This window comes from Colletotrichum higginsianum (assembly GCF_001672515.1).
Source record: "Colletotrichum higginsianum IMI 349063 chromosome 7 map unlocalized unitig_7, whole genome shotgun sequence".
NCBI lineage: Eukaryota > Fungi > Ascomycota > Sordariomycetes > Glomerellales > Glomerellaceae > Colletotrichum > Colletotrichum higginsianum.
This window is the reverse complement of record NW_017263917.1, coordinates 3488758-3514090: the sequence shown is the minus strand read 5'-3', so window position 1 is coordinate 3514090 and position 25333 is coordinate 3488758. Positions and strand designations below refer to the sequence as shown.

Sequence of the window (25333 nt, the reverse complement as noted above, 5' to 3'; positions counted from 1 at the left end):
GATTGTAAACACCTGGAATGCAGAGACCGGCCTGGGCGATGGAAACGTGCTCCTAGACTTAGTCTAGCCATGATACCATCCAATGTCGACCCGATAACTGGTGGCACTGCCTCTGGCTCACTGGGGGGAAGAACGGCAATTGCAAGGCAGATCTGACTGAGAAACGAGTCAAACTCTGACTTTAAAAGCGGCTGTCGTTGAGACTGCTGCGGACCATTCGCTTACAGTTGGTTCCAATTCAAGACATACGGCAACTCTGGTATGCCATGACGCCCGTCTACATTCAACCAAGGAAACGATAAGCAAAGACATCAAACATTTCTATTCACAGTCTCATCAATCATAGCAACCTCAAACACATCTCTCCCTCTACGCAGTCGCACCGGCGGCCTCCCCGTCGACAATTAGACTCGAAGCCTCCTCCGCGTCGCTCGGCGTGGTCAGCTTGATCGCCACATCCGGGTCCCGGGCGTACACCCGCAGCCCGAGCACGCAGACGGCATTCCAAGGCGTGCCAGTCGCTTCGTCGTCGTCGTCTTCAACGGTGGATTCGGCGTCCGAGTCCGACTCCGAGTCTTCCTTCTCAGCCGACGCCTCTTCGGGGGGGGCCTCTGCATCTGCGGCTGCCGGCGGGGGTACGGCGGACGCCTCTGCGGCCGTGACGGCTTCCTCCCCCTCCTCCCCCTTCTCCTCTTTCTTTTTCTCCATGTTTTCGTCTTTCTTCTCGTCAGGCTTCTTGGGCTCCGTCGTGGGTCCTTCTGCGGGTTTGGAAGAACTGGCGAGATCCGCTGGCTGGTCGTCTATGGTGGCAGGTTTTTGGCTGCTGCCACTGGACACCTTCTCCTTCTCCTTCTCCTTCTCCTTCTCCTTCTCCTGCCCAGAATCCGTCTTCGGTTCCGCCTTGACTTCACCCTTGGCCTCGTCGGTCTTCTTGCCCTCGTTCGCCATGTCCGACACAACCTTGGCCGAATCCTCGAGCACCTTGGCAGCAATGCCGAGCGCCTTCCTCTGCTTCCTCTTCTTCTTGGCCTTCTTGCTCTCCTTCTTCGCCTTGGCCTCGAGCTTCTTCTTCTCAATCAGCTCGTCCTCGTCCCGCACGCCCCCCTTGGCGTGCGCGATGTCGTACTGCAGGCCGACCTGCCGCAGCTTCTGCGGGTTGCGCTCCGCGTACTCTTTGACGACGTCCTCGACGGGCTTCGCGGCGTCGCCGTTGTGGTGGCGCGCGGCCGTGACCTTGGGGAGGACCTCGTATACGCCCGGCTCGAGATCGACCTCGCAGCTGACGGACCGGTTCTCCCATTTGTGCACGGGGCGGACGCGGCAGATCTGCTCCGGCTCGGGGGCGTCTTTGCTTTCGCCGCCGTTCTTGGCGCCGTCGCCGGCGGCTTCCGGGGTCGCCTTCTGTAGGACGAAGTGCAGTTCGAACCAATACTGGCCCTCAAAGCCGTGGAAGTACCGGTCGTCGAGCTGCGTGAGCACGATTACGACCATGCCCGACTTCTTCACCTCGACGACGAACTTGGTCTGAAGGTAGCCCGTGACCCAAGAGACATTGGCCGACGTCCACTGCTGCACAACGGTCCACTTCTCATCGAACAGCCGGGTGCGGTGAATATACATAAAGGTCGACAGCATGTCTTCGTATGACATCCAAAAGACGCCGTCGTCGCCAAAAGTGTGGTTGAAGCGTTTCAACCAGTACGGCGTCCACTCCTTGGAACCATCGGACCAGGGGCCGTTCCACTCGCCGACGCCGCCGTCGGATCTTTCGCCCCAGGGGTTTCTGGTGGGTCATTAGCCGGGCGTGCTTTCAAGTTGGACAATCGCTGGTATGCGAGAGGACTCACCTGATTTGCACGAGGCGGACCTTCTTGCCGTCCTCGTCTACTTCTTCCCGGGATTGGAGGATCGAGTACGCGTGGCCAAGTGCGAGGCCGCTCTTCCGCCAGTCCCAACCGGTGCCCATGGCGGCCAGAGCAAAGACGAACTCGCCATCCGAGTTGACAAGCTCCTTCCAGAGCTTGTCCTTGCGCAGCACTCGGTTGGTGGCGATGGTCGACGTGACACCGCCCGTCATATCCTCGACCGCCTCGCCTGGCCAGCCACCCGAGATGGCCTCGTAGTCGCCGTGGACCTTGGCGTAGGCCTTCTCAAGCAAGGGCAGCCAGGTCTCGTTTTGGTCCTCGCACCGGGCGAAGTACAACGCGTCGGACCCCGTCTGGTTGCGCTTGCGGTGCAGCCGGGCCTTTTTGCCGCTGGCATCGTATACATCACCGTAGAAGTCGAAATCAGAATCCCTGAGGTACAGGTTGTCGTCGATGACAGTCGAGATCCAGTCGCCGTCGCGCTGGAAGACGAAGCCGTACACACCGCACTCCTCGTCCCGCGCAACGCAAACCTTCTGCATGAGGTCCTTGCGGTGTGCAATGGTTGCAACGGCAGCGAGCCACCAGCAATCCCCGTTGGCGCCCTGCTTGATATCGGAGGAGGAATAGCCGTTGACTGTGAACTGAGGCGTCTCAAAGATCCAGTCGACACGATGGATCGACCCTGGGCTGTACCATTCACTGCCCCGGACACCGCCACGCTTCGAGGCCTTGACGGGGCCTGACTTTGCCCCTGTCCTTGTTCCTGAACGGTTGCCCGAACGATCTCCAGCGTTGGCAAGGGGATTCCAAATGTCATCGCTTGCGAGAAAGCGACTCACGGCGGCCGGGTCAAATGGAATAGTGGAGTTGGGGCCCAAGACCTGGGCGGCAGCGAGGGTGTCGAGGCTATTCTTGACATCCCAGCTGCTGACATTGGGTCCGTCAACGACGGCGGCGCTGCCACCAGGGCCAAAGTCCCCGTCGCGGATGAGGCCGTTGAGACAGTTGCTGTAGGGATCGCGCTCGATGTCGAAGTCGGCGTCGGTGTACTTTTCGTTGGTGCGATCACACTCGCGGATGATGCGCTTCACCTTCTCCCTGCACTCACGGGCGGCGGCCTCATACGATTCTTGGGCGTTGCGGGCGGACGAGGCGCCCCGCGCTTGGAAGTCGGGGAGCAGAGAGGCGTAGAGAGACCGGGGGAAGACGGATGTCACCTTTCCGGGGTGTTTTGAATGGAACTTGTCCCAGAAGTCAGAGAGTATCTCCTGAGGAGCCTTCTTGGAGCGCTTGCTGGGTGTCACAGGCGGCGGCACAGGGAGCGGGGGGTCTCCGTAAGTTGCCATGTTGAACACAGGCTGCGTACGGCGTGACGATCTATCGGATATAGAACCTGAAGAATGGATGGAAATGAAGACGCCTCGACAATCCGGACTGGAAGGATGGCCTCACAACCTAGGAGAAAGTGACTGAAGCATCGTCTCGTCACTCGAGATTTGGAACGACTCGTCGCCATGATTAAATAGTTCCACGCCATCTGAAGCCAAGCAAGCAGTGACATCTGGCTCGCATGAGTGAGCTTGCAGCACCCCAACCTCCGCCATTCCGCCACCACCACCACCACCACCATCCCTCGACCCCAGCGTCTAGGGCTGACGGACTTGCGATAGCTTCCGTTGGGACACCACGCAGTAAGATATCTGGGGGAGGGGATTGGCGGAGCTTTGGCCGTGGGTGAACTGGGCCGAACCGGACGGTGTTGTTTCGCAAAGGAGCGAATGAAGCAGGCTCTAGGATTTCTGATCACTCGGATATCGGAGGGGCCGCGCGGCTCGCGTGGCATGATCCGCTTGATGATTTGCATACGCTGTTGCTGTTGGGTGCAGCGCAGCGCCAGGGCTGTATCTGAAAACGCATACAGGTCCAGCTGGAGGTCGCCAAATGGGTTGGGGAGGCGCTGCAACTGGAGCTCAGGGTCCAGGATCGAGCATGGCGATGCCACCACTGTGGTTTAGCGCCGCGAGGTTGGATTGGCGACAACAGGGCGTTCGAGCGAGCAGCCGCGGCCAACCCTTAGTTTGAGGCAGAGTGACACGTCGGAGAAAGCTGCTTGATTGTCTGTCTCGCTTCGATGCATGACAACGTTGGTTTGGCGCGATGGATTGGCGAGTCTCACGTAAGATTCAAAGTGTCCATGCTGGATATGCACGCGACTCTTTATTGGCGTTGATGACCAGCCTGGTTTAGACCAGTGACAAGATGCTGTTTGTGAGGTCTGCAAGTGAGATATTGGATACAATTCGATTAAAGCCCTTCCGTGTTGACTGCCTAGAAAGCGTATTGATCCAACTGGGGATTCATCTGCTTGCCGTCAACCGCGTATCCCCGGGTAGTAATCGAACCAGGTTGTCTCGGATGTTGGGCGAAGAAGCGTTTGCTTTCTAGTTGATGAGTTGATGGCGATCGTCTCCGGCGCCTGGCCTACACTACACCGTCCAGTCAATATGACCAAAAGTGAGAAAAAGGGGAAACAAGAAAGAAAGAGAAAGTTGGGGAAAAGGGAAAACAGTCGTAACAGCCACACGGTTTGTTCGAGCCTTTTCCTTCGCTGTAGATTCCTTCCAAGCACAGGTAGCCACACACGATAAGCCGCCGAGTGTAGAGTCAAATAACTCGAATGGATGATGCTGTGTCTAAAGAGTCGTCGCATGGAAGGGAGGAAAGGGAGCATTTGTCCACTTGTTGTGAATGCATACGGCTGTGCCGTGATAACTCGACATGTTCACTGCTTGGTGCCAGTATCGCAATGCTTCATTTCATGTGTTGGATGAGGACATGCATTCCGCTTGGAGCAGCAGCCGACTGCAGTACGAGAGTCGAGGCGAGCTTTTGCGTGGCAGCAAGAAGCCTGCGATACTGCTGCAAGATGTCGTAAATCATGCCGTTGCTGTGAGGGCGCCTGTTTCGACCGAGATGGTTACATATGCCCTTTTATCCACGTCGTTGGCGATGAAGGAATGCGAATCTCCGTTTCCCTACAGTGTTAAATAAAGAAAAGTGCGAAACAAGACGCTGGAGGAGGAAAAGATGCGGTTTGAGATTTGGCCGACGGCCGCCAAATGCTAAATACAATGCTAAGTACAATGCTGAATGCAATGCTGAATGCTAAATGCATGCTGAATGCTGAATGCCATGTGTGGGGACTGTGCCGGAGTACAGTCCCCGACCGAAAACACTGTGCTGAACTCGATAGGCTCCACCGATCCTTATCGGCGTATCGCGCCCTCGGCTCGAGTCACGTCACTGTCTTTTCACCTGTCAAGTAGGTACCTCCTTCCCTACCTTACTTACAGCACAGAAGAAGGTATCTGTGATCACTGAAGGTTCCATGTTTGCCGACGGGCGCGAGGCGGGACGGATTTACTGGATGGGATTGCCTCCAAAGTTTCCCTTCCCTCCTCCCATGTCCCTTGGGAATTGACCCTGCGCAACCCATCGTCGGCAGCACCACCCACCCCCAAACAAATATCCACAAGAAAGCATCGTCATCTCGTCACCGCCTGGAATACACCCACAATATCCGCAAGCTACTTATTTCCATCACCCTCAGCCCCGCGCTCCAATATCATGGTCTTCCGGGACATCTCATGATCTGTGTCGTTGCGTTGCATAGGTAGATATACAGCAGAGGTTGGCAACCAGAGCACCCATCCATCATGTCACATCCTGGCTTTCCTGGCGACGGCTCTGCCACTACCCATCTCGTCCACAACCTCGTTGAAGAGGCTGTGCGGTCGCTCGAGGGAGTCCCCATCCCTCTGACGCGTGAGTATCACCCCGGACCTAAAGAGAAACGAGAGCCCATCGTTGAGCACCCAGCTAATCGTATCGTTGGCAACCCAGCACGAACTCCTCCCAACCAGTGGCCGGTCGAAGAAATATCTACTCGGGAAGCGTTGCGACACTCCATCAGCCCCAGCAAAGTCAGGGAATTGCTCGACTTCTCCGCCTTGCTGTACGCCGACGAGCCCGACGATAACCTTCTCTGTCCCATCTGCAAGCTTCCCGTCATTACCCCCATAATCACGCCCTGCGACCATACCTTCTGTCTCGAATGCCTCAAGCGCCATTTCCGTTCATCCGATACATGCCCCATCGACCGCACCAGGTTTCGCGCCAGGGACTGCAAGACGTCGAGACTCTTGACCAACATTCTCGATAGCCTGGTTGTCGAGTGCCCCAACACTGAGCGAGGATGTAGCGAAAAGATGAAGCGCGAGGAGGTTGTTAAGCACACCATCAACTGCAGGTACACGCTGCACGACTGTCCCGACAAGGCCTGCGACAAGAGGGTGCAGCAGTGGCTTGCAGTCTCGGGCAAGTGCTGGCATTTCGAGCAGACATGCGAATACTGCGAAGACAAGATGGAGGCGGCGTCCATGGCGGACCACATCAATAAGAAGTGTACCAAAAATACAACGAGCTGCTCCGACTGCGGCGTGACGATCAAGCTCTCCGAAGTCAGCCAACACCGCGATGGCAGCTGTCCCGAGGCGTCGGTTGCCTGCAAATATGTCGACTACGGCTGCACACACGAGGCGCTTCGCAAGATCCTGGGCGCCCACCAAGACGACTGCATCTACAAGGTTGTCGCCGTCGTGGGCGACAAGGTCAAAGCCCAAGAGAAACAGATCGAGAAGCTGCAGAAGCAGACTGAAGACCAGGAGAGGCAGATCATGGAATTGAAGGAGGAGCGGCGCGATTGCATCTCGTGGGACGATGTCTTCAGCCTCAACAACGTCCAAGGCGGTCCAAAGTTTAAACCCACAGAGGCCGTCATGACCATATACGAAGACATGGAACGCCGCATGGAGGAGCTCAAGAAGGAGCTGACCGACTTGGAAGGGCGCCAGACGGTCATGGTCCTGAACCAGGTCATGCCGATCAAGGACCAGATCACCGAGATCAGGAGCAACCTGGGCATATTAAAGATGCACATGGCCTGGCTTATGAACAAGAGCCGCGAGGAAGTCGAGCGCAGCCGTCTGGCCAATCGTAGTGTCAGCAGCACCAGCCGCACGCGCGGCAGCTCCGACAGCGATGGCGAAGCCGGCCCGTCAACGTCTCGAAGACTGAGCGACGGATCGAACGGCATTCCTCGGCTTTGAAAATCAACCAGACACATGTGGCTCTAACCAACACACGACTTTGCACATACAAATTGCTAGCTGGACATTAGGTTGCACCCGCGCTTTCCAGAGGCCGCAGGCCGGTGAATGAAAATGGAGGCCGCGGGAGAAGCCCCACATCCTTTGGGTGATGATACTGATCCTGAGTATTGATTCTTTCTTTTCTGTCAGGCGCGCGGGCTTATGTACCAGTAAGACTTTTTCGAAATTTCTGGAGTTCAGGGACTTGGGCAACGGGGTTGCGATGCACGACATGGAACGACGCGGAAATACCCTGGCGGCTGTATGCTACTTATCTAGTAAACCGCCCTTTGAAACCAAATTGGCTATCTTATATCGAGTAGAGTGGCACAAGAATGCGCATTTACAATGCCATATTTCTGTTCATGCTCGTAATGGCTGGTCAGAAGAAATGTTTCCACCCAAAGTAGGTATACCACAGTCAGTCAAGACGATGGACGAACACGTGGAAGTACTTAGGCATGCAACATTCAATCTAGAAGTCGGCACCGGTCACAGGTTGCGTTTGACGAAAACTTAGAAAAGATCCAAGGACCAAGGCGCTCACTCATACAAGACCTTGTCCCCGCCCAAGCTCTACCCCTCTACTGCTGTCCCTGGATTCCGTCGCCACCTGCGATGACGTACCCATCAACAGGCGCCTACTTTTTCATCTGTTCGTCTGAAGCTGCCAAGTGGTAGATGTCGTCGAGACTGGGGAAAAAGTTTAGGGGTCTAGAGAGAAAGGACGTTTTTGAAAATGTCTCGATCCGGTGTAGAAGGAGGGGGGGGCAGCAAACGGCGGCATTTGCCGGGACGGACAAAGAGAAGCAAAACACGGTCCCTATCATAGACAAATCCAAACTCTCTACACTTATCGTAAACAAAAGTCCAGTTCATGAGTCGTTGGCCGTTGCCTTTCCCAGTGTGGAATGCTTTGGAATCTCAGGCTATCACACCTTGGGTAAGGTAGGTAGTGCATGCGGAGTCCATCAAAGCTTACTAATCGATGTGGTCTTGACTCTGGCGGACTTTGAGTTGAAGGTTTCCAGTGGATTGTCCGCTAATCGGAGGGGCTCCACGCGTCGGACTTAACAGGCACTAGTGCACCACAGTGCCTGAATTCCGCCTCGTGCCCCACTCTCATCGCCTGCCCCGGTGCCCGTCACTGACTTGCTCCCCGCGACCAGTCGTGGTGCACCTTGCACCTCACTGTATCCGTACCTACCTACCTTGCTGCTCGCCTGTACCTGACTTCACCTCTGCCACCTGCGCTGAACCCGCGAGGCCCTGACCGTCAACCAACATCCGTCCGACTTACTTTTCCCTTCTCTGTACACACTCCGGCCTCAATCTCGAATTTCCGTCTCAGCCTCGTCCCAGGAAGCTAGGCTCAGTATCGTCAAACTCGCCGCGAACTACCACTACCCATTGATTCCGACGGCTAGCCTACCATGGATCCCAACGAGAACAACCAGGCGCCGGACGCGCCCGATTCCAAGAAGATGAACGATGTAGGAGAGCTCCCCGATACCTTTTCCCTGGTCCGTCTAGGCTTCAGTCGCCTTTGGTGTTGTCCTCCATACTGTTGGCTCTCGCTGCCGCGTCCCCTTCGCCGTCGTCCTGGCATGCCCATGGCGGCGACGCCTGAATAACGCTGTTTAAATGAGCCAGCAAAGGCGGTATCCACGGCACCAGCGACGAAGCTTGCAAGCCGTGGCGACGATTTGGCAGCTGCACGGAACCCCCCCTACATTGTCTACGATTCTGACTATATGCTGCCTAGATCCGACTTCGACGGCTGGCCAAGCTCGGCTCGTCGACGAGATCCCCGAAGCCTGAAGACAGCTCGCCAAACCCAGAGACCGACGCCGAGACCTCGAATGCAGCAACGACGAGCGAAGCCAAAGGCAAGTCCCCAGCAGACCTGACGCCTTCCTCTACTCCGAAGCCCGCCGCCGCGAACCCTTTCACCCAGCTCGGCGTTAGATCCGCAGGCGCTGCGTCGCCGACGACAGAAGGCGGTGCTCAGAAGCGAGGCTCCTCTAAGATCGACGACCGCGCCCCAGCGCCTGCGCCCGCGAAGAAGGCCAACACGGAAGAATCTGTTGAAGACTTCTCGGACAGGATACTCAGCCACGTCTTCCGCATCACTGTCGACCCAGACCGCGTCACCGACATCAACGGCCCCAGGCTGAACTTTCTGTCCGAGACAGGTCAGGAGCTCAAGGAGAATGGATCGCCACTGAAGCTCACTGCTGCCGTTCTCGACAGCGCCCTGCTGGAGGCCGTTACCGCTGTCCCCGCCGAAAAGCCGATACTGGGTTACCTCCTTCCCTGCTTCAAGCGGATTATCCGGTCCAACATCGTCAAGGAGACGCCCGAAAAGAGAGAGATCTTGGAGGAAGCAAAGAGGCTGTGTGTTAGCAACTGTTTGTTCGCCCTCACGATACCCGATCTCTTTGGGTAAGTCAAACGCCCTTGCGCATAATGCCCCCGGGGCCATGCTCACAACCATCCCAGACGGTCGCAGCCCGAGAGCCTGGTCCCATACCTGCTGCGGGGACATGAGCAGGATGACGGTGTCTGCTTGGACTTCCTCCGGGAAGCCGTCAAGCGGTTCCCGGAGGACGAACAGTTCCCGGCCGTATTCGCCGATGCCATGCATTCCATCAGTACTAAGCTGTCTGGGTTGACTATGGAGAGCGACTACAAACCGTACATCAACGTGAGTGCCCTTCATTGTCTATCATCGGCGCATCCTTGATGTTTTCCCACGACGGCTCGCCTTTTCAGGGGTATTCCGCCTCATGCACGGCGTCCTACATCTTCGACCTGACCTGTTGCCTCGCCGCTTTCCCTGCAGAAGATACTAACGCTTGCTCACAGGCATTGATGTCGTATACCAAGTTCCCACCTCTGCTGAATGCCCTTTCACAGCACCCCAACTTCATGACGGCGCAGAAGTCTGGCGCGTTTGTCGAAAGGGAGACCATATTGGGACCCTTCTTCCGGTTGTCGCCTCTGCAGTCCGAAGTGACGCTGACCTACTTTCCCAACCCGCGAGGGTTGGACCGAAGCCGGGCCGCGCCCTCGCAAGACGCCCTGCGAGCCATTCTACGGGTTCATCAGGACGAACTCTTTACCATCGCCAATGCTTTTATCCGGGCGGATACGGAGACCCGGACACGGGTCCTGGACTGGTTCGCCTCGGCAATCAACACCAATCACAAGCGCAGGGCTATTCAGGTCGATCCCAAGGAGGTATCCTCGGACGGCTTCATGATGAACTTGACTGTCATCCTGGACCGCTTCTGCTCGCCTTTCATGGACACCACATTTTCAAAGGTTGACAGAATCGAGGTGGAATATTTCCGGCGCAACCCCCGCGTGGATATCAAAGAAGAAACCAAGCTCAACGCGGACCAGTCAGCATCTGATGCATTCTACGCCAAGAAGACTGAAGGCAACTCCAACTTCATCACCGAAGTCTTCTTCTTAACCCTTGCCGCGCATCACTACGGAAGTGAGGCGACAAACTCGAAGCTCAAGAGCTTGGAGCGTGACATCAAGTGGTACGAGAAGCATCTTACGGCCATGGAGGCCGAACGGCCAAAGGTGCAGAATGTGAGTGGTGTCTCCGCCGGCTGCTGTACATCGTGCTAGGTGTACTATGAGTTGTGCTGAAGCTGATGCATCTTAAAAAAACAGCAACCGGCGCAGCTTGCTATGTTTGAGTTGACGCTCAAACGGCACACGGCTGTCCTGGAGAAGGCCATCGCGATGAAATACGCCATAGAAGGCGTGTTTTTGGACGAAAAGATGCAGGAGCTGTCGCTTCGGTTCATGCGATACGTGGCCGTCTGGTTGCTTCGTCTGGCCAGTCAAACCAACTATACACCGGACAAGGACCTTCAACTTCCCCTGCCTGCCCAGGCGCCCGAGGCTTTTGCGTGTCTCCCCGAATACGCGCTCCAGGACGTGGTGGACAACTTCAAGTTTGTGTATCGGTACGTCGACCTCCGGTATCTTATGAGCGCCGTGGTTTCAAGCTCGCGTTCAAGCGTCGTATCAAGCATCGCTAACTAGCAGTAGGTATCTCCCTCAGATCATGCCTTCTGCCGTTGGGAGTGAGATGATTGCGTTGTGCATCGCATTCTTACGCTCGTCTGAGTACATCAAGAACCCCTACCTCAAGTCCTCGCTGGTTACGTTGCTTTTCTCCGGCACGTGGCCGTTTATGCACTTCAAGAAGGGCGTCCTCGGCGATCAGCTTTACGGGTCGAAATTCGCCAACGACAACCTCTTGCACGCGCTGATGAAGTTCTACATTGAGGCGGAATCGACCGGTGCCCATACCCAGTTCTACGACAAATTCAACATCCGTTACGAGATCTTCCAAGTTATCAAGTGTGTCTGGGGCAACGACATCTACAAGCAGCAGTTGACCCGAGAGAGCAAGTAAGTTGACAACGATTGCCATCCACCCTCGAGAGGCTTGGTCTCTTTGTTATCAATCTTCACACATGTCCCCGAAAACCCCCTATGAATATATCATGGACGATGAAAAAGACGAACAGCTGGCTAACAAACAACAGGGTCAACCGACAATTTTTTGTTCAGTTTGTCAACCTACTGCTCAACGATGCCACCTACGTGCTCGACGAGGCGTTGACGAAGTTCCCCAAAATCCATACTTTGCAGCAAGAGCTGGAATTCGGCAACAGCCTGTCGGCGCAAGAAAGGGAGAAGAAGCAGGAAGAGCTGCAGGCGCTGGAGGGGCAGGCGGGGTCGTATATGCAGCTCGCCAACGAGACGCTGGCGATGATGAAGCTCTTCACGTCGGCACTGGCTTCGGCCTTCACGATGCCAGAAATCGTGCAGCGTCTGGCGAGCATGCTGAACTACAACCTGGAGACGCTGGCGGGCCCCAAAATGGGCCAGCTCAAGGTGAACAACCCGTCAAAGTACCACTTCCAGCCGCGAGTGCTGCTGTCGGACTTTGTCGACATCTACCTCAACCTGGGGTCGTCGCAAGCGTTCATCGACGCGGTTGCTTCGGACGGGCGGTCGTACAAGCCGGAGGTGCTGGACAAGGCCAGATTCATCCTGTCGAAGCGGAGCATGAAGGACGCCAGCGAGCTTGAGCAGTTCGACAGACTGAAGAGCAAGTTTGAGGAGTCAAAGAAGATTACGGACCAGGCGGAACTGGACCTCGGCGACATCCCCGCCGAGTTCGAGGACCCGATCATGGGTGACCTGATGAAGGACCCAGTGATCTTGCCGTCAAAGCACATTGTCGATCGCGGCACCATCGTGCAGCACCTGCTATCGGACCCCAAGGATCCTTTCACGCGGCAGCCGATGACGGTGGACGATGTGATCCCGCACACCGAGCTGAAGGACAAGATCGAGAAGTGGAAGGGCGAGAGGATCGCGGCGGCCAAGGCCAGGGCGCAGGGCGATGCAATGGACACGACGCAGGATTGATTCGACGACGAAGACGACGACGAAGATGACTACGACGGCCCGGGAAAGTGGAGGGCCAAATGAATCTGGGGCTTGGGCTTGGACTTGGGCTTGGGAGGAGTCCTGGGTGACGAAGCATCGCATCCTTGTATCTGATTAGACGTTCACAGGTCCCCGAGACTCGGTAGGGGCTAGGCAGTATCAGCAAGATTAGAAATAGCGTGGTCCTGGAATAGACGAAGAAACCGTCTGATAGTAAAGCATTCGGAGCGAGATGGCCAGTATATGTGACAGAGGGTGAGTGCGTGGGCAAACCAGCGAAGCCGGAGGCCAGGAAGAAAACAGGCTGACATGGCCCATGATAAGGCGAAACGGGAGACGATATATCGTGTGAGATGAGAAGAGTCCGAAATGATATAGGCCATGGGCGATGTTGACCGAGATTACGAGAGGCACGGCCTTCTGAAAGTCGGTCCACATTCGGCGGCTGGTGGTCTTTGTCAGTGGAGCTGAGCCATAGGGCGTAGAAGCGAAGCAGTGATGATGATGATCCATGGGGGTCTACTGGACGGATGTGTTCGAGTGGGCTTTCTCGAGGAGTGAAACGACATGGTTTGACTTCTCCGTTGTTGTTCATTCTCTGTCCTTTCAAGAAGAGTGTTGAATATGGGACAGGGCAATGGTGTTGTTGTGACCCCCCCCCCCCCCCCCCCCACTAGGACCTTGTAGAATAAAACAGGTGGTCATGATGTCACTGGGCATCGGGGGGGGGGCATGGGTGAGGCAACACTGCGGGACTTGGTGTACGGCGATTTACGTAGAACTCTGGGTTAATGAGCTGATGGTTCGGGGCTGTGCTTCTGTGTGTCAGGAACACCCAACATCCGAGCCGGGTTATCCAGAATTCATTAGACTCGGTTGCTGACTCTCGATGCCGTTGTGTACATAGTATGTTAGCTTGTTCGGTCTATGAGCTGACGGGCAGTCGAGGGTGGTGGTGCTGTTGGTGGTGGCGGCGGATGGATGGATGGATGGATGGATGGATGTTGGGTGACTGATGAGCTGGACCTGGGTTCCCTCTCCCCCCTCCTCCAGGCGGCCCGCCCAGGCCCAGGCCCAGGCCCAGGTTCGGGTCCTGCTAATCCACCAGGGATACCAGGGCCCCCTTCGTGTAACGGAAGACCGGCACGGTTGGCGATTGGACGAAACATCCCAGGTGTGTCATTGTCCGTGTTGTGGACCACCCGAAATGTCACCCCGTGCCAAGCTTTTCGAGGCGTTGGCTTGGGACCCTGGGGAAAGCTGTCGAGTAGCTTGGCTGTGGTGTCACTGGTGGTGTGGTGCGTATTAGTGTGTTTCTGAAAAGCATCATCGCTTGGGGGGGGGGAGGAAGAGACACACAGTACATCATCCATCCATTGGGAAGAGGCGGAGGGGGACAAAAAAAAAGAATAGGGGCGGGAAAGGATTGGCCTGCTTCATGTGCTTCTGTATTTGCAGCAGAAGCAACACGTGCCACTGACGATTATCTCGGGTTGTCGGCAAGCTTGGCTTGCAAGTTGAATCCGAACCCGACTCGACTCGACTCGACTAGACTCAACCCAGCCCAACTCTGCTCGACTCGACGGGATGCGGCGGGACGTACCCTAAGCTTCTGCCCCTCCTCCTATCCAGCTTCCCCCCATTCCCTGTCGTCCAGGACCTGCCAAGGACTCTGCATGGCTTCACGTCCATGATGCGGCTTTCAACAGCCACGCCACGAAATCGGTACGTACTGGCTACACCGCACCACCATGCCCCCCGCCTTCCGGGTTCGGATGCAGTGTGGTGCATGCGTCAGTAAGTGAGTGAATGAGAGAGTGAGAGGACCTTGACTAAGAGTGAGACTAAGAGTGAGAGAGAGCAAGACAAACTACCTAGGTACCGAGTGAGTGAGGTCCAGCTCGCTCAGTCACCCCACCTCAGAACCTTTCCCCCCCCCCTCCCCCCGCTTCGGAGCTGTTGCGGACGGGAATGAGCTACGTAGGGTAGGTAGCTAGCTAGCTAGCTGCCACGACCGCGTCTCATTGACCTTGCTTCGCCTTTTTGTACTGTGTACGCGTAGTACACCTCGCTCTCTCCTCTTTTCCTATCTCCCCGCCCTCCTCTATTCCCTCACTCCTTCACTCCCGATCCATATCTCGTCGGCCTCTTCAGACCTCGCTCCGACCTTCTCAACTCATATAAACACCTTCACATCATCCCACTCACTCTCACCCCCTCCCATCATCCTCCTTCCTCCTCGGACCCAACAACACCACCAAACACAACACAACACCCGAAAATGGTCCACCTCGCAACCGTCAACACGCCCCCCGACTCGGGCTCCGGCTCCGAGGACTCGGCCACCGCCGCCGACCTCAAGAGCGTCCAGCAGAGGCTCAGCAAGGTCCAGCTCCAGCTCGCCGACGAGGACGACTGCTTCACCACCAGCGTCTACGGCTCCCGCTTCGCCAACCAGGACCTGCCCAGGAGCGAGATGCCCGAGAACGAGATGCCCAAGGAGGTCGCCTACCGCATGATCAAGGACGAGCTCAGCCTCGACGGCAACCCCATGCTCAAGTAGGCCACCGTCCGTCTCATGCTTCGCCCGCTCATGCCGCTGATCATCACAGTCTTGCCTCTTTCGTGACGACTTACATGGTGAGTGAACATCGGTTCCCCGTCTCGCTTTACTTCGAAAACTCTCCCGCGCGATGGCACCCCAATGCTAACTTACCCTTTTCACCTCCCAGGAAGAAGAAGCCGAGAAGCTCATGGTAAACCACCAAACACCCCAGACGGATGCTTCAAGACAACCACCCCTCTAACACACATATTTTCACCCCCCCTTTCAGGCAGAGAGCTTCAGCAAAAACTTCATCGACTACGAGGAATACCCCCAGTCCGCCGACATCCAGAACCGCTGCGTCTCCATGATCGGCAAGCTCTTCCACGCCCCCGTCGGCGCCGGCGAGGGCATCGGCGCCGTCGGCACTTCGTGCGTCGGCTCCTCCGAGGCCATCATGCTCGCCGTCCTCGCCATGAAGAAGCGCTGGAAGAACCGGCGCCAGGCCGAGGGCAAGCCCGTCGACCGCCCCAACATCGTCATGTCCAGCGCCGTCCAGGTCTGCTGGGAGAAGGCCGCCCGCTACTTCGAGGTCGACGAGAAGCTCGTCTACTGCGCGCCTGACCGCTACGTCATCGACCCCGAGGAGACGGTGAACCTCGTCGACGAGAACACCATCGGCATCTGCGCCATCCTCGGCACCACCTACACCGGCGAGTACGAGGACGTCAAGGCAGTCAACGACCTGCTCCTCGAGAGGAACCTCGACGTCCCCATCCACGTCGACGCCGCCAGCGGAGGCTTCGTTGCCCCCTTTGTCGTGCCCGACCTCGAGTGGGATTTCCGCCTCAAGAACGTCGTCTCCATCAACGTCTCCGGTCATAAGGTACACACACTTCAACCCCCCCTCGCCCACCTTCATCTCTCTTCTTCATACATAATCCGAGTCCTGACTGACGCGCACTATTCTCTGACACCCACAGTACGGCCTCGTCTACCCCGGCGTCGGCTGGGTCGTCTGGCGCTCCGCCGAGTTCCTCCCGCAGGAGCTCGTCTTCAACATCAACTACCTCGGCGCCGACCAGGCCTCCTTCACCCTAAACTTCTCCAAGGGCGCCTCCCAGGTCATCGGCCAGTACTACCAGCTCATTCGCCTCGGCAAGAAGGGCTACCGCGCCATCATGTCCAACCTCACCCGCACCGCCGACTACCTCTCGAGCTCCCTCGAGGTCCTCGGCTTCGTCATCATGTCCAAGCGCTCCGGCGAGGGGCTGCCCCTTGTCGCCTTCCGCTTCGCCGACCGCGAGGACCGCAGCTACGACGAGTTCGCCCTCGCCCACCAGCTCCGCGTCCGCGGCTGGGTCGTGCCCGCCTACACCATGGCGCCCCACACCGACGACCTCAAGATGCTCCGCGTCGTTGTCCGCGAGGACTTTAGCAAGTCGCGCTGCGACGCCCTCATCAACGACGTCAAGCTGTGCCTCGGCCTGCTCGAGCGGATGGACCAGGACTCCGTCAAGCGCCAGCAGGACTACATCCACGAGCACCACCTCACCAGCACAAAATCCTCCCACAACCACCCAAAGTTCCGGGTTTGTCCCCCCCTTCCCACGAACGTGTGACGAGGTCGTCGTAGAGCTAACCTGAGAACGCTTTCAGAAGGAAAAGCATTCCATACAGGGTAAGACTGGCAAAACGCATGCAATTTGCTAAGCCCTTTGTGGGGCTGCTATCAAAAGGACGGGCCATATATGGTACGAAGTCGACGACTTACACGACACACGACACGCGCATCATGGCCGGCGGCGGTAAAGGGTACGGTCCGGGTGGGTTGGTAAAGGGGAAGGGAAAGGCTGACGGATATCCAAGGCTCAGGCGGGGTTGTCACATTTGATGTGTGTTACATATGCTGGTCTATGAACCCGAGGTTTGGGTATGCGTTCTACATCCATCTGAGGTCCCGGCTGGTCCGCAAATACAGAAGAGCACACCTGTTTTTTATATCTACCTGTTTCACCCCCCACCAACCTCACCAATGATGAGGTCAATTGTGCCGAGAACCACGCTAGTCGATGATGTCAAAGCTGAGATAACTATGAGTAACAGCACCCTGCAACATCACACAAAGAGCCTTACTATGTAAGACCATCAGACAGACTACAGCTCAAACTTCAACTTCATCCGGTTCTCCTGCAGCAAGGCCTCCAATTCGCCGTCGTCTCCAGCATAGTGCGCGAGGTTCATCGCTAGGTCCGCCCACTTGTTGCACTCGTCGTCCTGTCGCACGTTGTACGCGTCCACTGCCTGGTTGAAGGATACGGTGACGAGCCACTCGAGCTCTTCTGGCGGGAACGGGTGCTGGCCCTGAGCAAGCCGGATGTCCTCTGGTCAGCAAATCATCTTCCCCGAGGATACGCAACAAAAACCACAGGGAGAGACCCAGAGGCCATTAGGGTTGGTTACACACTTTGGCGGAATCCCTCGCCACCTCGATGGCCTGCTTCATCAACCTCTGCCCCAGCGCAGCATCGAGCGGCAGCACGGCTTGGAACATACACCGGATGTACTTTGCCAGCCGGTCGCCCTTCATCTTCTCCAGCTCCCAGATCTCATTGACGATGACCCCTAGCGTAGAGTATAGCTCTACCCGTGGCGGGTGTTTGTCAGTCGAATACTTGCACCGAGATCAAGATACATCAAGGTGAGGGAAGGCATCTTACCCTGGCTGGGAAGCCTGCCGCGTAGCGCAATGTCGCCCATGGCTTTGAGCGCGTTCACGTCCCGACACGTCTTGGCCGTGCGGATGATGTACCCAAGAGCATCATACTTCTTCAGCGCCATCGCCGCCTCAAAGTCAAACACCATCAGCGTCGCCAACTTCGCTGTGAGATCGGTCTTTACTCGTTTGTCTAGTCCCCCCGCCCGCTCCTCCAGCGCTTCGTTGTACGCCTTTACGTGCCGCCGCATGACGAGGTAGTGCTGCAGCTGCCGCTCGACGATATCCTCGACACGCGCGAGCGACATAAGCGCCGCCGCGGCGACGAAGTTGCAGAACATGGTCCTGAAGGCGAGGTCGCTCGCTGCCTCGGAGGGTATGTCCGCGGGGTAGTGCGCCGCGATGGCGAGGCAGCTGTTGTACAGGCGGACGAGCCGCTCGAGGTCCCAGTTGTCCGAGTGCTTGAGGCCGAGGTTGTACGCGTTCTGGCAGAACCAGTCGAGTTCCTTGACTGTGAAGAGGCGGTTACCATCCTTGTCGTTTGGGTTTCGTTGAATCGCTTTGGCGGCTACGACCTTGTAAGCCACGACACCCGGTTGCAAGGAAAAGACATTTTCACCTCCTTCGAACAGAACGATGATCTCCTCCACCACAGTCTTCTGCCTAGCGGCGTCTTTCTCGCTCTCCATGACCGAAACAGCCAGCCGAATGTTGCACCGCAACAGCGCAGGGAGATGCACGGGGGACGTCTCGCTGAATTCGAACTTGTTGACCAACTGCTTCATGGCCTGCATCGCGCACATCCTATCTCCGGCCTGCTGCGCCTCTAGGACGCAAGCGTATAAGAAGTCGGGCTCGTTTCCTGCCGCTGTCCCAACTCGTTCAAGACATTCCGTCGCCAGCTCACGATCTGCTGAGCGGAGCGCCACTTTGTACATCAGATAACGCGTCATGGGTTCGTTTTGCGCCGCTTCTGACATGTCGTGGAGGGCTTGCCGGGCTCTCTCTGTGTCGTTTCTCCCAAGAGCGCAGAGAATGAGCTTTCTGGTTTTGTCAGCGTGCTCTGCATCGGTTTCGAGGGCAACACACACCTGCCGACCCTCGACATATTCGCAGGCCCGCCGTTTTGAAAAAGGGGCTGCAGCGCGACCTGACACCAGCCATCCGCGATGTCAAAGTGGCCTTGGCTGTAGTTGACCTCGATCTTCTTCCATATAAGCTGGTCCGCTATCAGAATTCGTCATTTTCACTCAGCACAATGGTGCAACTCACCGTCAAAGCCCCAACCGCCGCAGATGCCCCAAAAGGCTTCTCTAAGTTATCCTGAAGCCCGGCCAAGACGGCCGCCAGCCCTTCGACGGCCGTCAAACTGTCCCTCTGAGTCGTTTCCATCCAGATCCTTAAAAGAACTAGTCTCTCAATCCATTCATCGCGCCCAGAGGAGACCATCGCACCCCTGAGCATCCCGTCCACAACACTTGTTGCCTGCGTTGGGCTTTTGTCGTGCAGCTTCCGCGCATGGTGCACGAGAAGCTTGAAATGGGCCTCGGAGAAGTTGAAGGCGCGTACCATCCGCCTCAGGATGTCGGCATAGGCCTCAACGTCGAAGACCTCAGCAGGCGTCTTTTGGAGGAGCTCGAGGCGGAGGAGGAGCACGACGGGCTTGTCGCCGATCTCGGACTCGACATAGTTGACCAGCTCGAGCGCCCTTTGGGATGAGTCCTGTGTATCTACGCCCAGAAATGCGTGTACCAGGGCCTGACAGACGGCGAGGCGCAGCTCGATGGCGTCGCGGGAGAGGTGTACCAGGTCCTGGGCGTTTATGACGTTGTACGCTCGTTCGAGCCACCGTGCTGCCATGGGGAAGTCGCCCTTTTTGGAGAGGTCTTTGCCCATTTCAAACAGAACCTCTGTCATCTTCTCGGCAGAGCTTGGGTCCAGAGACTGCGGGTCAAGATGTCCCTTGTCGTACATGAACTCGGCGACGGTAAGGTTGTCCTCCTTCCAGGCCTGGAAAATCAATTGTCAGATGGCGCATAATCGCAAATGCGTGTGGCATACCAGTGCGGTGCGGAGTATATAGTATTCAGAATCTAAGCGTTTACACTCGATCAAGTCGTCGGGCCCAAGCATCGTTTTCTGCAGCTCGCCCAGATCCGCAACGTATCCTGCACCTTTCGAGAAGATGGCGTTGGCGAGCTTCAAGGTGTTCGTACTGGTTCTGATACTCTCGTCGTCTGCACCACACTCAGTCGTTTTGGAAACAGAGCCCTGGGAAGGGTGACATACCAATACACATCTTTCCGGCCTTGAGCATCAGCCTCGTCAGGTGCACCACATCCGCAATCTGAGGCTTTGCGCCAGGGGAACTATTTCTTGCGACAGCGATCATGAAGAACGAAAAGACCCTACTCTGAAGCAAGAGCTTCCTCCTCGCAGGGGGGACGCCGTCGACATCTTCGCGACGGAGCCTGGTGCACAAGTTCCACAGCTCGGTCCCCTTTCTGTCCAACCCTGCCCTGTGGGATTTTGCCCTAGAGATCGTGGTGAAGTTGGCAATCGCTTGCAGCTGCGGCTTGAGCTCTGCAAGCAGCGAGTCGATGGCGGGAGGATCACTGGCAGACCGGAGGTGCTTCAATAAGGTTTGCGAAAGGACTGTAGACGCATCAGAAGCCGTACCAACACATCCGTCTTTACAATGTCGTACTTGCAAAGGACGCCAGCTTGTCGCCTGGGTTGTTCTTGGGGGAGGCTGGTTGATTTGGAGGAGGCATTCTGCCGGGAAACGTTCAGAAGTGTCGAAGTTAGTAAAGCATCGGATCGGAGGAGCTTTACGGTTATGCCGGTTCGCAGTGTTCATGCAGATGTTCGTCGGCGGCTAATCAGATCAAGGTATGGAAGAAACGTGCGGAATGGATGCCCAGAGAAGAAGTGACATAACATTCGAATGTGCCAATCACCGAACGCTCCAAGGAAGGCGCAAACAAATGCTCTTTCCTCACAAGCTTTCAGCCGGATGTGTGGGGCACTGTTGAGCCGACCGACCTCCGATCCGAAAGACTACGGCAGGTCCGGCCGGCAGGTCCGCTCCGGCGCCCGATCGAACCAAAAAATACAGCGTTATGATAGGTATGTACCAGCTTTCTTTCCCATTAAGGCGAAGAAAACGAGATGAAAAAAATGCGACAAATCCGAAAGCAATGCCCTGGTATCCAATGACGCCAAATCCCCCCTCCCCCCCCTTTTTTTTTTCCATAGCTTGACCTCGAGTCCTTCCCCACTGAAGTGCAATTACATCATCATGGCCGGGCAGGATCATTAGGCAAGAAGTTACCGACGATGAGGGTCGGGCTGCGTATCACTTGTCAGCGTCCATGTCGTACGTAACAAAACCACGATTCAGAGGAACCCACATCTTGTGATTGTCTCGTTGAATCATGAAGGAAAAACAGCAGTGTATCACCGGATCGGTCGCCTTGTCGTCCGGGTTCTTGAGCGTACAGGCTGTGAGCAACGTATCATGGGCGGGGTCGAAAGCGATGGTTCCGAATTCTTCCCAATACCGCACGAGAGACTCTTCCGTCAAAATCTCGTGCAAGGAAATCTTGCCCTGTGGTCTGGTCAGTTTCGGTATGCCAACAATCGAATAACCAAACATACGTCTCGCAGCTTCTCGACCGGAACGTGCAACAGCTCCGCCATCTCGTTGTTACCCCGGAAAATCTCGCCGGTTCTCCTCCAACAGCATGCCGGAACAGCCATACTGGCAAACACGCGGTCGTACTCCATGAGCTGTTTCTCAAACCACATCTCGACATAGAGAAGCTCCATGTCTGTCAGGGCTTGCGCCTTTTCGCGGAACTTGGGCCGAAACCGGTCAATGGTCCGAAGGATCTTCTGCTTCGACGACGGCGCAATATGGCTGTCCAGGTAGGTGCCGAGCCGCGCGTATCCCTTGACGTAGTTGAACGGTTTCAGCAGGCCGGCTTCATACTTGGCTTTCAAGACGCGATCCATCCGCTCCTCGGGGGTGTCGTTGCCCGAAGGGTCGGCTGCCTGTAGGTAGTACTCGCGGGCCTTGTCCTTGTCGGCTTGGACGACGCTGCCGGGCCGCGATATCGACTTGCCCTGCTCGAGGTTCGGCGGCGGCAGCATCTGCTGCGAGAGCGCATTGCCGCTGCTGCTGGCGGCATTGGCCCTATTGTGATTGTTGTGGTTTCCGAACGTTGGCAGCATGTCGTTGGCGCCGGCAGTTCTGCTGAAGGCGGGGCTGTTCTGGGACTCGTCAGAGAGGATGCCGCCGTCATCGAGCAGACTCGTCTGCAAGAAGTCATTCAAGAGGTTGAATTCGTGCGTGACCTCGGGGGCGATCATGTAGTTGGGGTGGTAGCTTTGCATGTCGTGGTAGTGGTTCTGGGCCGTCAACCATGCGTCGGAAAATCCAGCGACTATCAGACCGGGGCGCATTACGTTAGCCTTCCGCGTCTCTGGTGATGTGGTCCGTTTCTCCGTCTTCTCTCGAGCAAAGCGCGGCTCTGTGAGAAATGTGTAGAGGACGCAGGGCGCGAGGACACCCAGGAAATGGGTAAGAAGGGGAGGCCCGTAAAGACCTACATTGGTTCATGTTGCTGCCGTTCCCCGGCATGCCAGAGACAGAGCCCGGTGACACGAGGTGCAGTGGGTTCCCTTGGCCCAAGACGGCAGCGCCAAAAGCGGACGCCTTCCTGTCGAAAGGAGGCGGGGGGCCCATGGAACCGGCGGCGGATTGGTCGACAGAGCTCCGCGCGATATCGGATTGCGTCGTCTCGGAATCATCGACGGTGGAGGGGGCATGGGAGCTCTTGGCTTTCTTGGAATCGGGGTCGCGCGGCTCGTCGTGGCAGAGGTGGCCGATATTACGCTTGATGCATCTCGTACACGGTCGTTCCTAGCCACAACATGTCAGCGAGTGTTGCACGAGGCAAGCGAGATGCGAGTGCGCGCAGGTTCCTGGGAAGCCGACTGGACGCGGGGTATAGGCGGAGCAGAAGCAAGGTACCAGTGGTGGGTGGTCCACGTTCAATGCTGTGTGAAGAAAGAGATCTTACATACGAGATCGCATGTCATATGCTACGTAGCAGGCAAGACACTATCCGTCAGCCATGGTTTCTTCTCTCTTTCTCGCTTTGTGTTTGTTTCCTCGCAGTCTTCCCGCGGGAGGGGAAAGCTGGGCGTGGGCACATATGCAGACAAGGGCCGGCGGCTGGCGGAGCATCGCACAGCAGCATAACAGGCAGACAATAGTTTCACCGCCATGCGCAAGGCCGGCCGGGGGGAGGGCAATGGCATTTGTGTTGGTCGGGTAAGGGGCCATCTGACTTACAGATCGGCGGCAGTAGACACAGGCTGGGAGGGAGCAAAACATTAGCAGTTTGCCTCTTTACGAGGTGCGGATATGAGTGTGCGGGTTGGTGCGGCCGGCAGTGTAGTCGCGAAGTTGCGGCACAAGGCTCGAGGATTCAGCCCAGCATGAGCAGGGCAGAGCGCAACGTACCGTGGTTGACTTTGCGGCGCTTCTTGGGGCTCTTGACCAAGTGAGCATGGCCGCCATTGTGTTCAGGCTTCTCGCGCTTGTCCTTGTCCTTGTCCTCGTGGGCGTCAGGCTTGACGTCCTTGCCGTTGTCTTGCATGGCGAGGGCTGGACGAAGCGGGTGGATAGCTCGGCTGCGAGCGGGTTTGTCGGTCGAGAGGTAGTAAGTAGGTAGGTAGGTGGGCGGGATCGGAATCAGTTCAACAGGGCAGTGGTTCCCATTGGACCTCGAAGGTTACGCAGAAGACGAGGGTTCGCAGATCATTTGACACGGGATAGGTGGTGGTTTGCGGTTTGCGGTTTGCGACGTTGCGGGCTTTTGCAGGCGATGCGGGAGGAGAAGCCGGCGTTTTCGTGTGCGGGCAGCCGCCGGGATGGGCTCGGCTATGCTTGCTTTCGCGAGTGTGTATGTGTGTGTGTGGTTATTCGTCTTTTCGCTGCTGGTGTGGTGTTGTCGGACACGGGATGGAGCGGATCGCAAGGAAATGGGGAGTAGGTCAATCTCTACCGGCTCGTATGTCTCGTTCGGTATCGTCGGACTCGATCAAGGCGAAGAAGGTGTCGTCGTGTCGTGAGAGGAGGAACGGCGTATGCGCAGCAGAACGTGAAGCGGCTGACGGTGGTAGAGGTGGTAGTGGTGGTTGCGGCGGTGGTTGGGGATGCGATTGTGGATGCGGATGCGGATGTGGTTGTTGGTGGCTTTCGAAGTTGCGCAGGCGGTTTGTGTGCGCCCGCGGATTTGCGCTGAATGTGCGATGGAGTACTGATCGGTCCCAATAGAATTGAAGGGAGGGGGAAAGTTCTCAGAAAAGCTTCGCCAAAAAAGAAAGGAAAAAAAAAGGAAGAAAAAAAATAGTCAGGCACAACAAACAGGCGGATAGGATGGCGAATTGCCTACCAACCTTACCATGGGAAGTGGGCTGGCTCCCGGCTGGCGTACCTGGAGGAATACTGGAACAAGGAACAACGACAGACAGCATGTAAGGCAAGATCGGTCCAAGGTCATGGCCGGTCGGTCGCTGTGTTGGGACGCTGCAACTGCGGGGATCATGGGGTTAGTCCCCTCACCTTGGATCGTCGTCACCTGCTCGGACTCGCTCACTCGTCGAGTCGGTCGGTCACTCACTCTGCACACGATGCTCATTTTCATTTTCATTTTCACTCTCACTCTCACTCTCACGCCCTTCGCTCTCATGTAATCAATCACCTACAGTACTCACTCATTTGTCCCATCGCACTCCCGCCATCCATCCATCACAACCGTCACTTTGTCCCTTCGACCAGGAACGAGATAACGAAAAAACAGCCAGACTGCATTTTGTCCCCTCCCCTCTCCACACCGCAACCTCATCTCGACGCACTCCGTACCGACACGACGAATTGACTCGGCCTCGTTGGTGCTTACTCGTGGCTCGGTTAAGCTGGGCGCAGCTAATACAAACCAGTCATCTCGATCCAAAATCAATCCCCTCCCAGCCATCGGACGACGCCCGACGACATGAGAATTACTTACACACACAATCTTTGCCCCCATAACTACTAACCCCCTCCCTTCCTCCCCCTTCGTCATAGTCGCCGTGCCATCTCGGTGAACGACATCTTCGACAACAATCTCGTGCTCCTCACATGGCATCTTAGCCATCCGTAATATGTAATGGCAATCGTCACAAGCCAGATTCACCAGCGCTTGCGCTGCACAGACATGCCGCCTATTTCCACTCAGCATGTGTCAAGATGCAGGCTCCCTTCCGCCCCACGGACCCAGGGCGAAGACTGCCCCCTCCAGGTACCTACACTACCACCGTCGCAATGCAGACGATGCTCTATTTGGGCTGTCCCAGGAGACCATCAACCAGGCTCTAGGGCCTGTTAAGGAAGAGAACGATGACCCACGACCACTTATTGGCTCCTTACTCCCCCTGTCTGTTACCACAG

General features: G+C 56.6%; 6 protein-coding genes across 6 annotated transcripts; 4 read left to right on the top strand and 2 right to left on the bottom strand.

Moving 5' to 3' along the window:
- Nucleotides 1-369: 369 nt before the first annotated feature.
- CH63R_10761 (Calpain family cysteine protease) lies at nucleotides 370-3214 on the bottom strand (the record flags this gene model as incomplete). Its single annotated transcript, XM_018305735.1, has 2 exons — nucleotides 370-1783; nucleotides 1848-3214. The coding sequence occupies 2 exons, from the start codon at nucleotides 3212-3214 to the stop codon at nucleotides 370-372; spliced, it is 2781 nt and encodes a 926-aa protein (XP_018155159.1).
- A 2370-nt stretch (nucleotides 3215-5584) lies between these two features.
- On the top strand, nucleotides 5585-7036 carry CH63R_10760 (TRAF-type zinc finger; the record flags this gene model as incomplete). Its single annotated transcript, XM_018305734.1, has 1 exon — nucleotides 5585-7036. The coding sequence occupies one exon, from the start codon at nucleotides 5585-5587 to the stop codon at nucleotides 7034-7036; it is 1452 nt and encodes a 483-aa protein (XP_018155158.1).
- Nucleotides 7037-8511: 1475 nt separating this feature from the next.
- On the top strand, nucleotides 8512-11146 carry CH63R_10759 (ubiquitin elongating factor core; the record flags this gene model as incomplete). Its single annotated transcript, XM_018305733.1, has 5 exons — nucleotides 8512-8601; nucleotides 8844-9523; nucleotides 9581-9785; nucleotides 9947-10684; nucleotides 10781-11146. The coding sequence occupies 5 exons, from the start codon at nucleotides 8512-8514 to the stop codon at nucleotides 11144-11146; spliced, it is 2079 nt and encodes a 692-aa protein (XP_018155157.1).
- Nucleotides 11147-11168: 22 nt separating this feature from the next.
- Nucleotides 11169-12547, top strand: CH63R_10758 (ubiquitin elongating factor core; the record flags this gene model as incomplete). Its single annotated transcript, XM_018305732.1, has 2 exons — nucleotides 11169-11518; nucleotides 11656-12547. 2 exons carry the CDS (start codon nucleotides 11169-11171, stop codon nucleotides 12545-12547), a joined length of 1242 nt encoding a protein of 413 aa, XP_018155156.1.
- A 2302-nt stretch (nucleotides 12548-14849) lies between these two features.
- Nucleotides 14850-16826, top strand: CH63R_10757 (Glutamate decarboxylase; the record flags this gene model as incomplete). Its single annotated transcript, XM_018305731.1, has 6 exons — nucleotides 14850-15127; nucleotides 15181-15208; nucleotides 15301-15324; nucleotides 15403-15999; nucleotides 16097-16705; nucleotides 16773-16826. The coding sequence occupies 6 exons, from the start codon at nucleotides 14850-14852 to the stop codon at nucleotides 16824-16826; spliced, it is 1590 nt and encodes a 529-aa protein (XP_018155155.1).
- A 444-nt stretch (nucleotides 16827-17270) lies between these two features.
- Nucleotides 17271-23498, bottom strand: CH63R_10756 (Transcriptional regulator; the record flags this gene model as incomplete). Its single annotated transcript, XM_018305730.1, has 12 exons — nucleotides 17271-17495; nucleotides 17581-17738; nucleotides 17834-18873; nucleotides 18921-19048; nucleotides 19102-19839; nucleotides 19891-20066; nucleotides 20119-20484; nucleotides 20537-20604; nucleotides 21243-21439; nucleotides 21490-22277; nucleotides 22444-22756; nucleotides 23373-23498. 12 exons carry the CDS (start codon nucleotides 23496-23498, stop codon nucleotides 17271-17273), a joined length of 4323 nt encoding a protein of 1440 aa, XP_018155154.1.
- Nucleotides 23499-25333: the final 1835 nt, after the last annotated feature.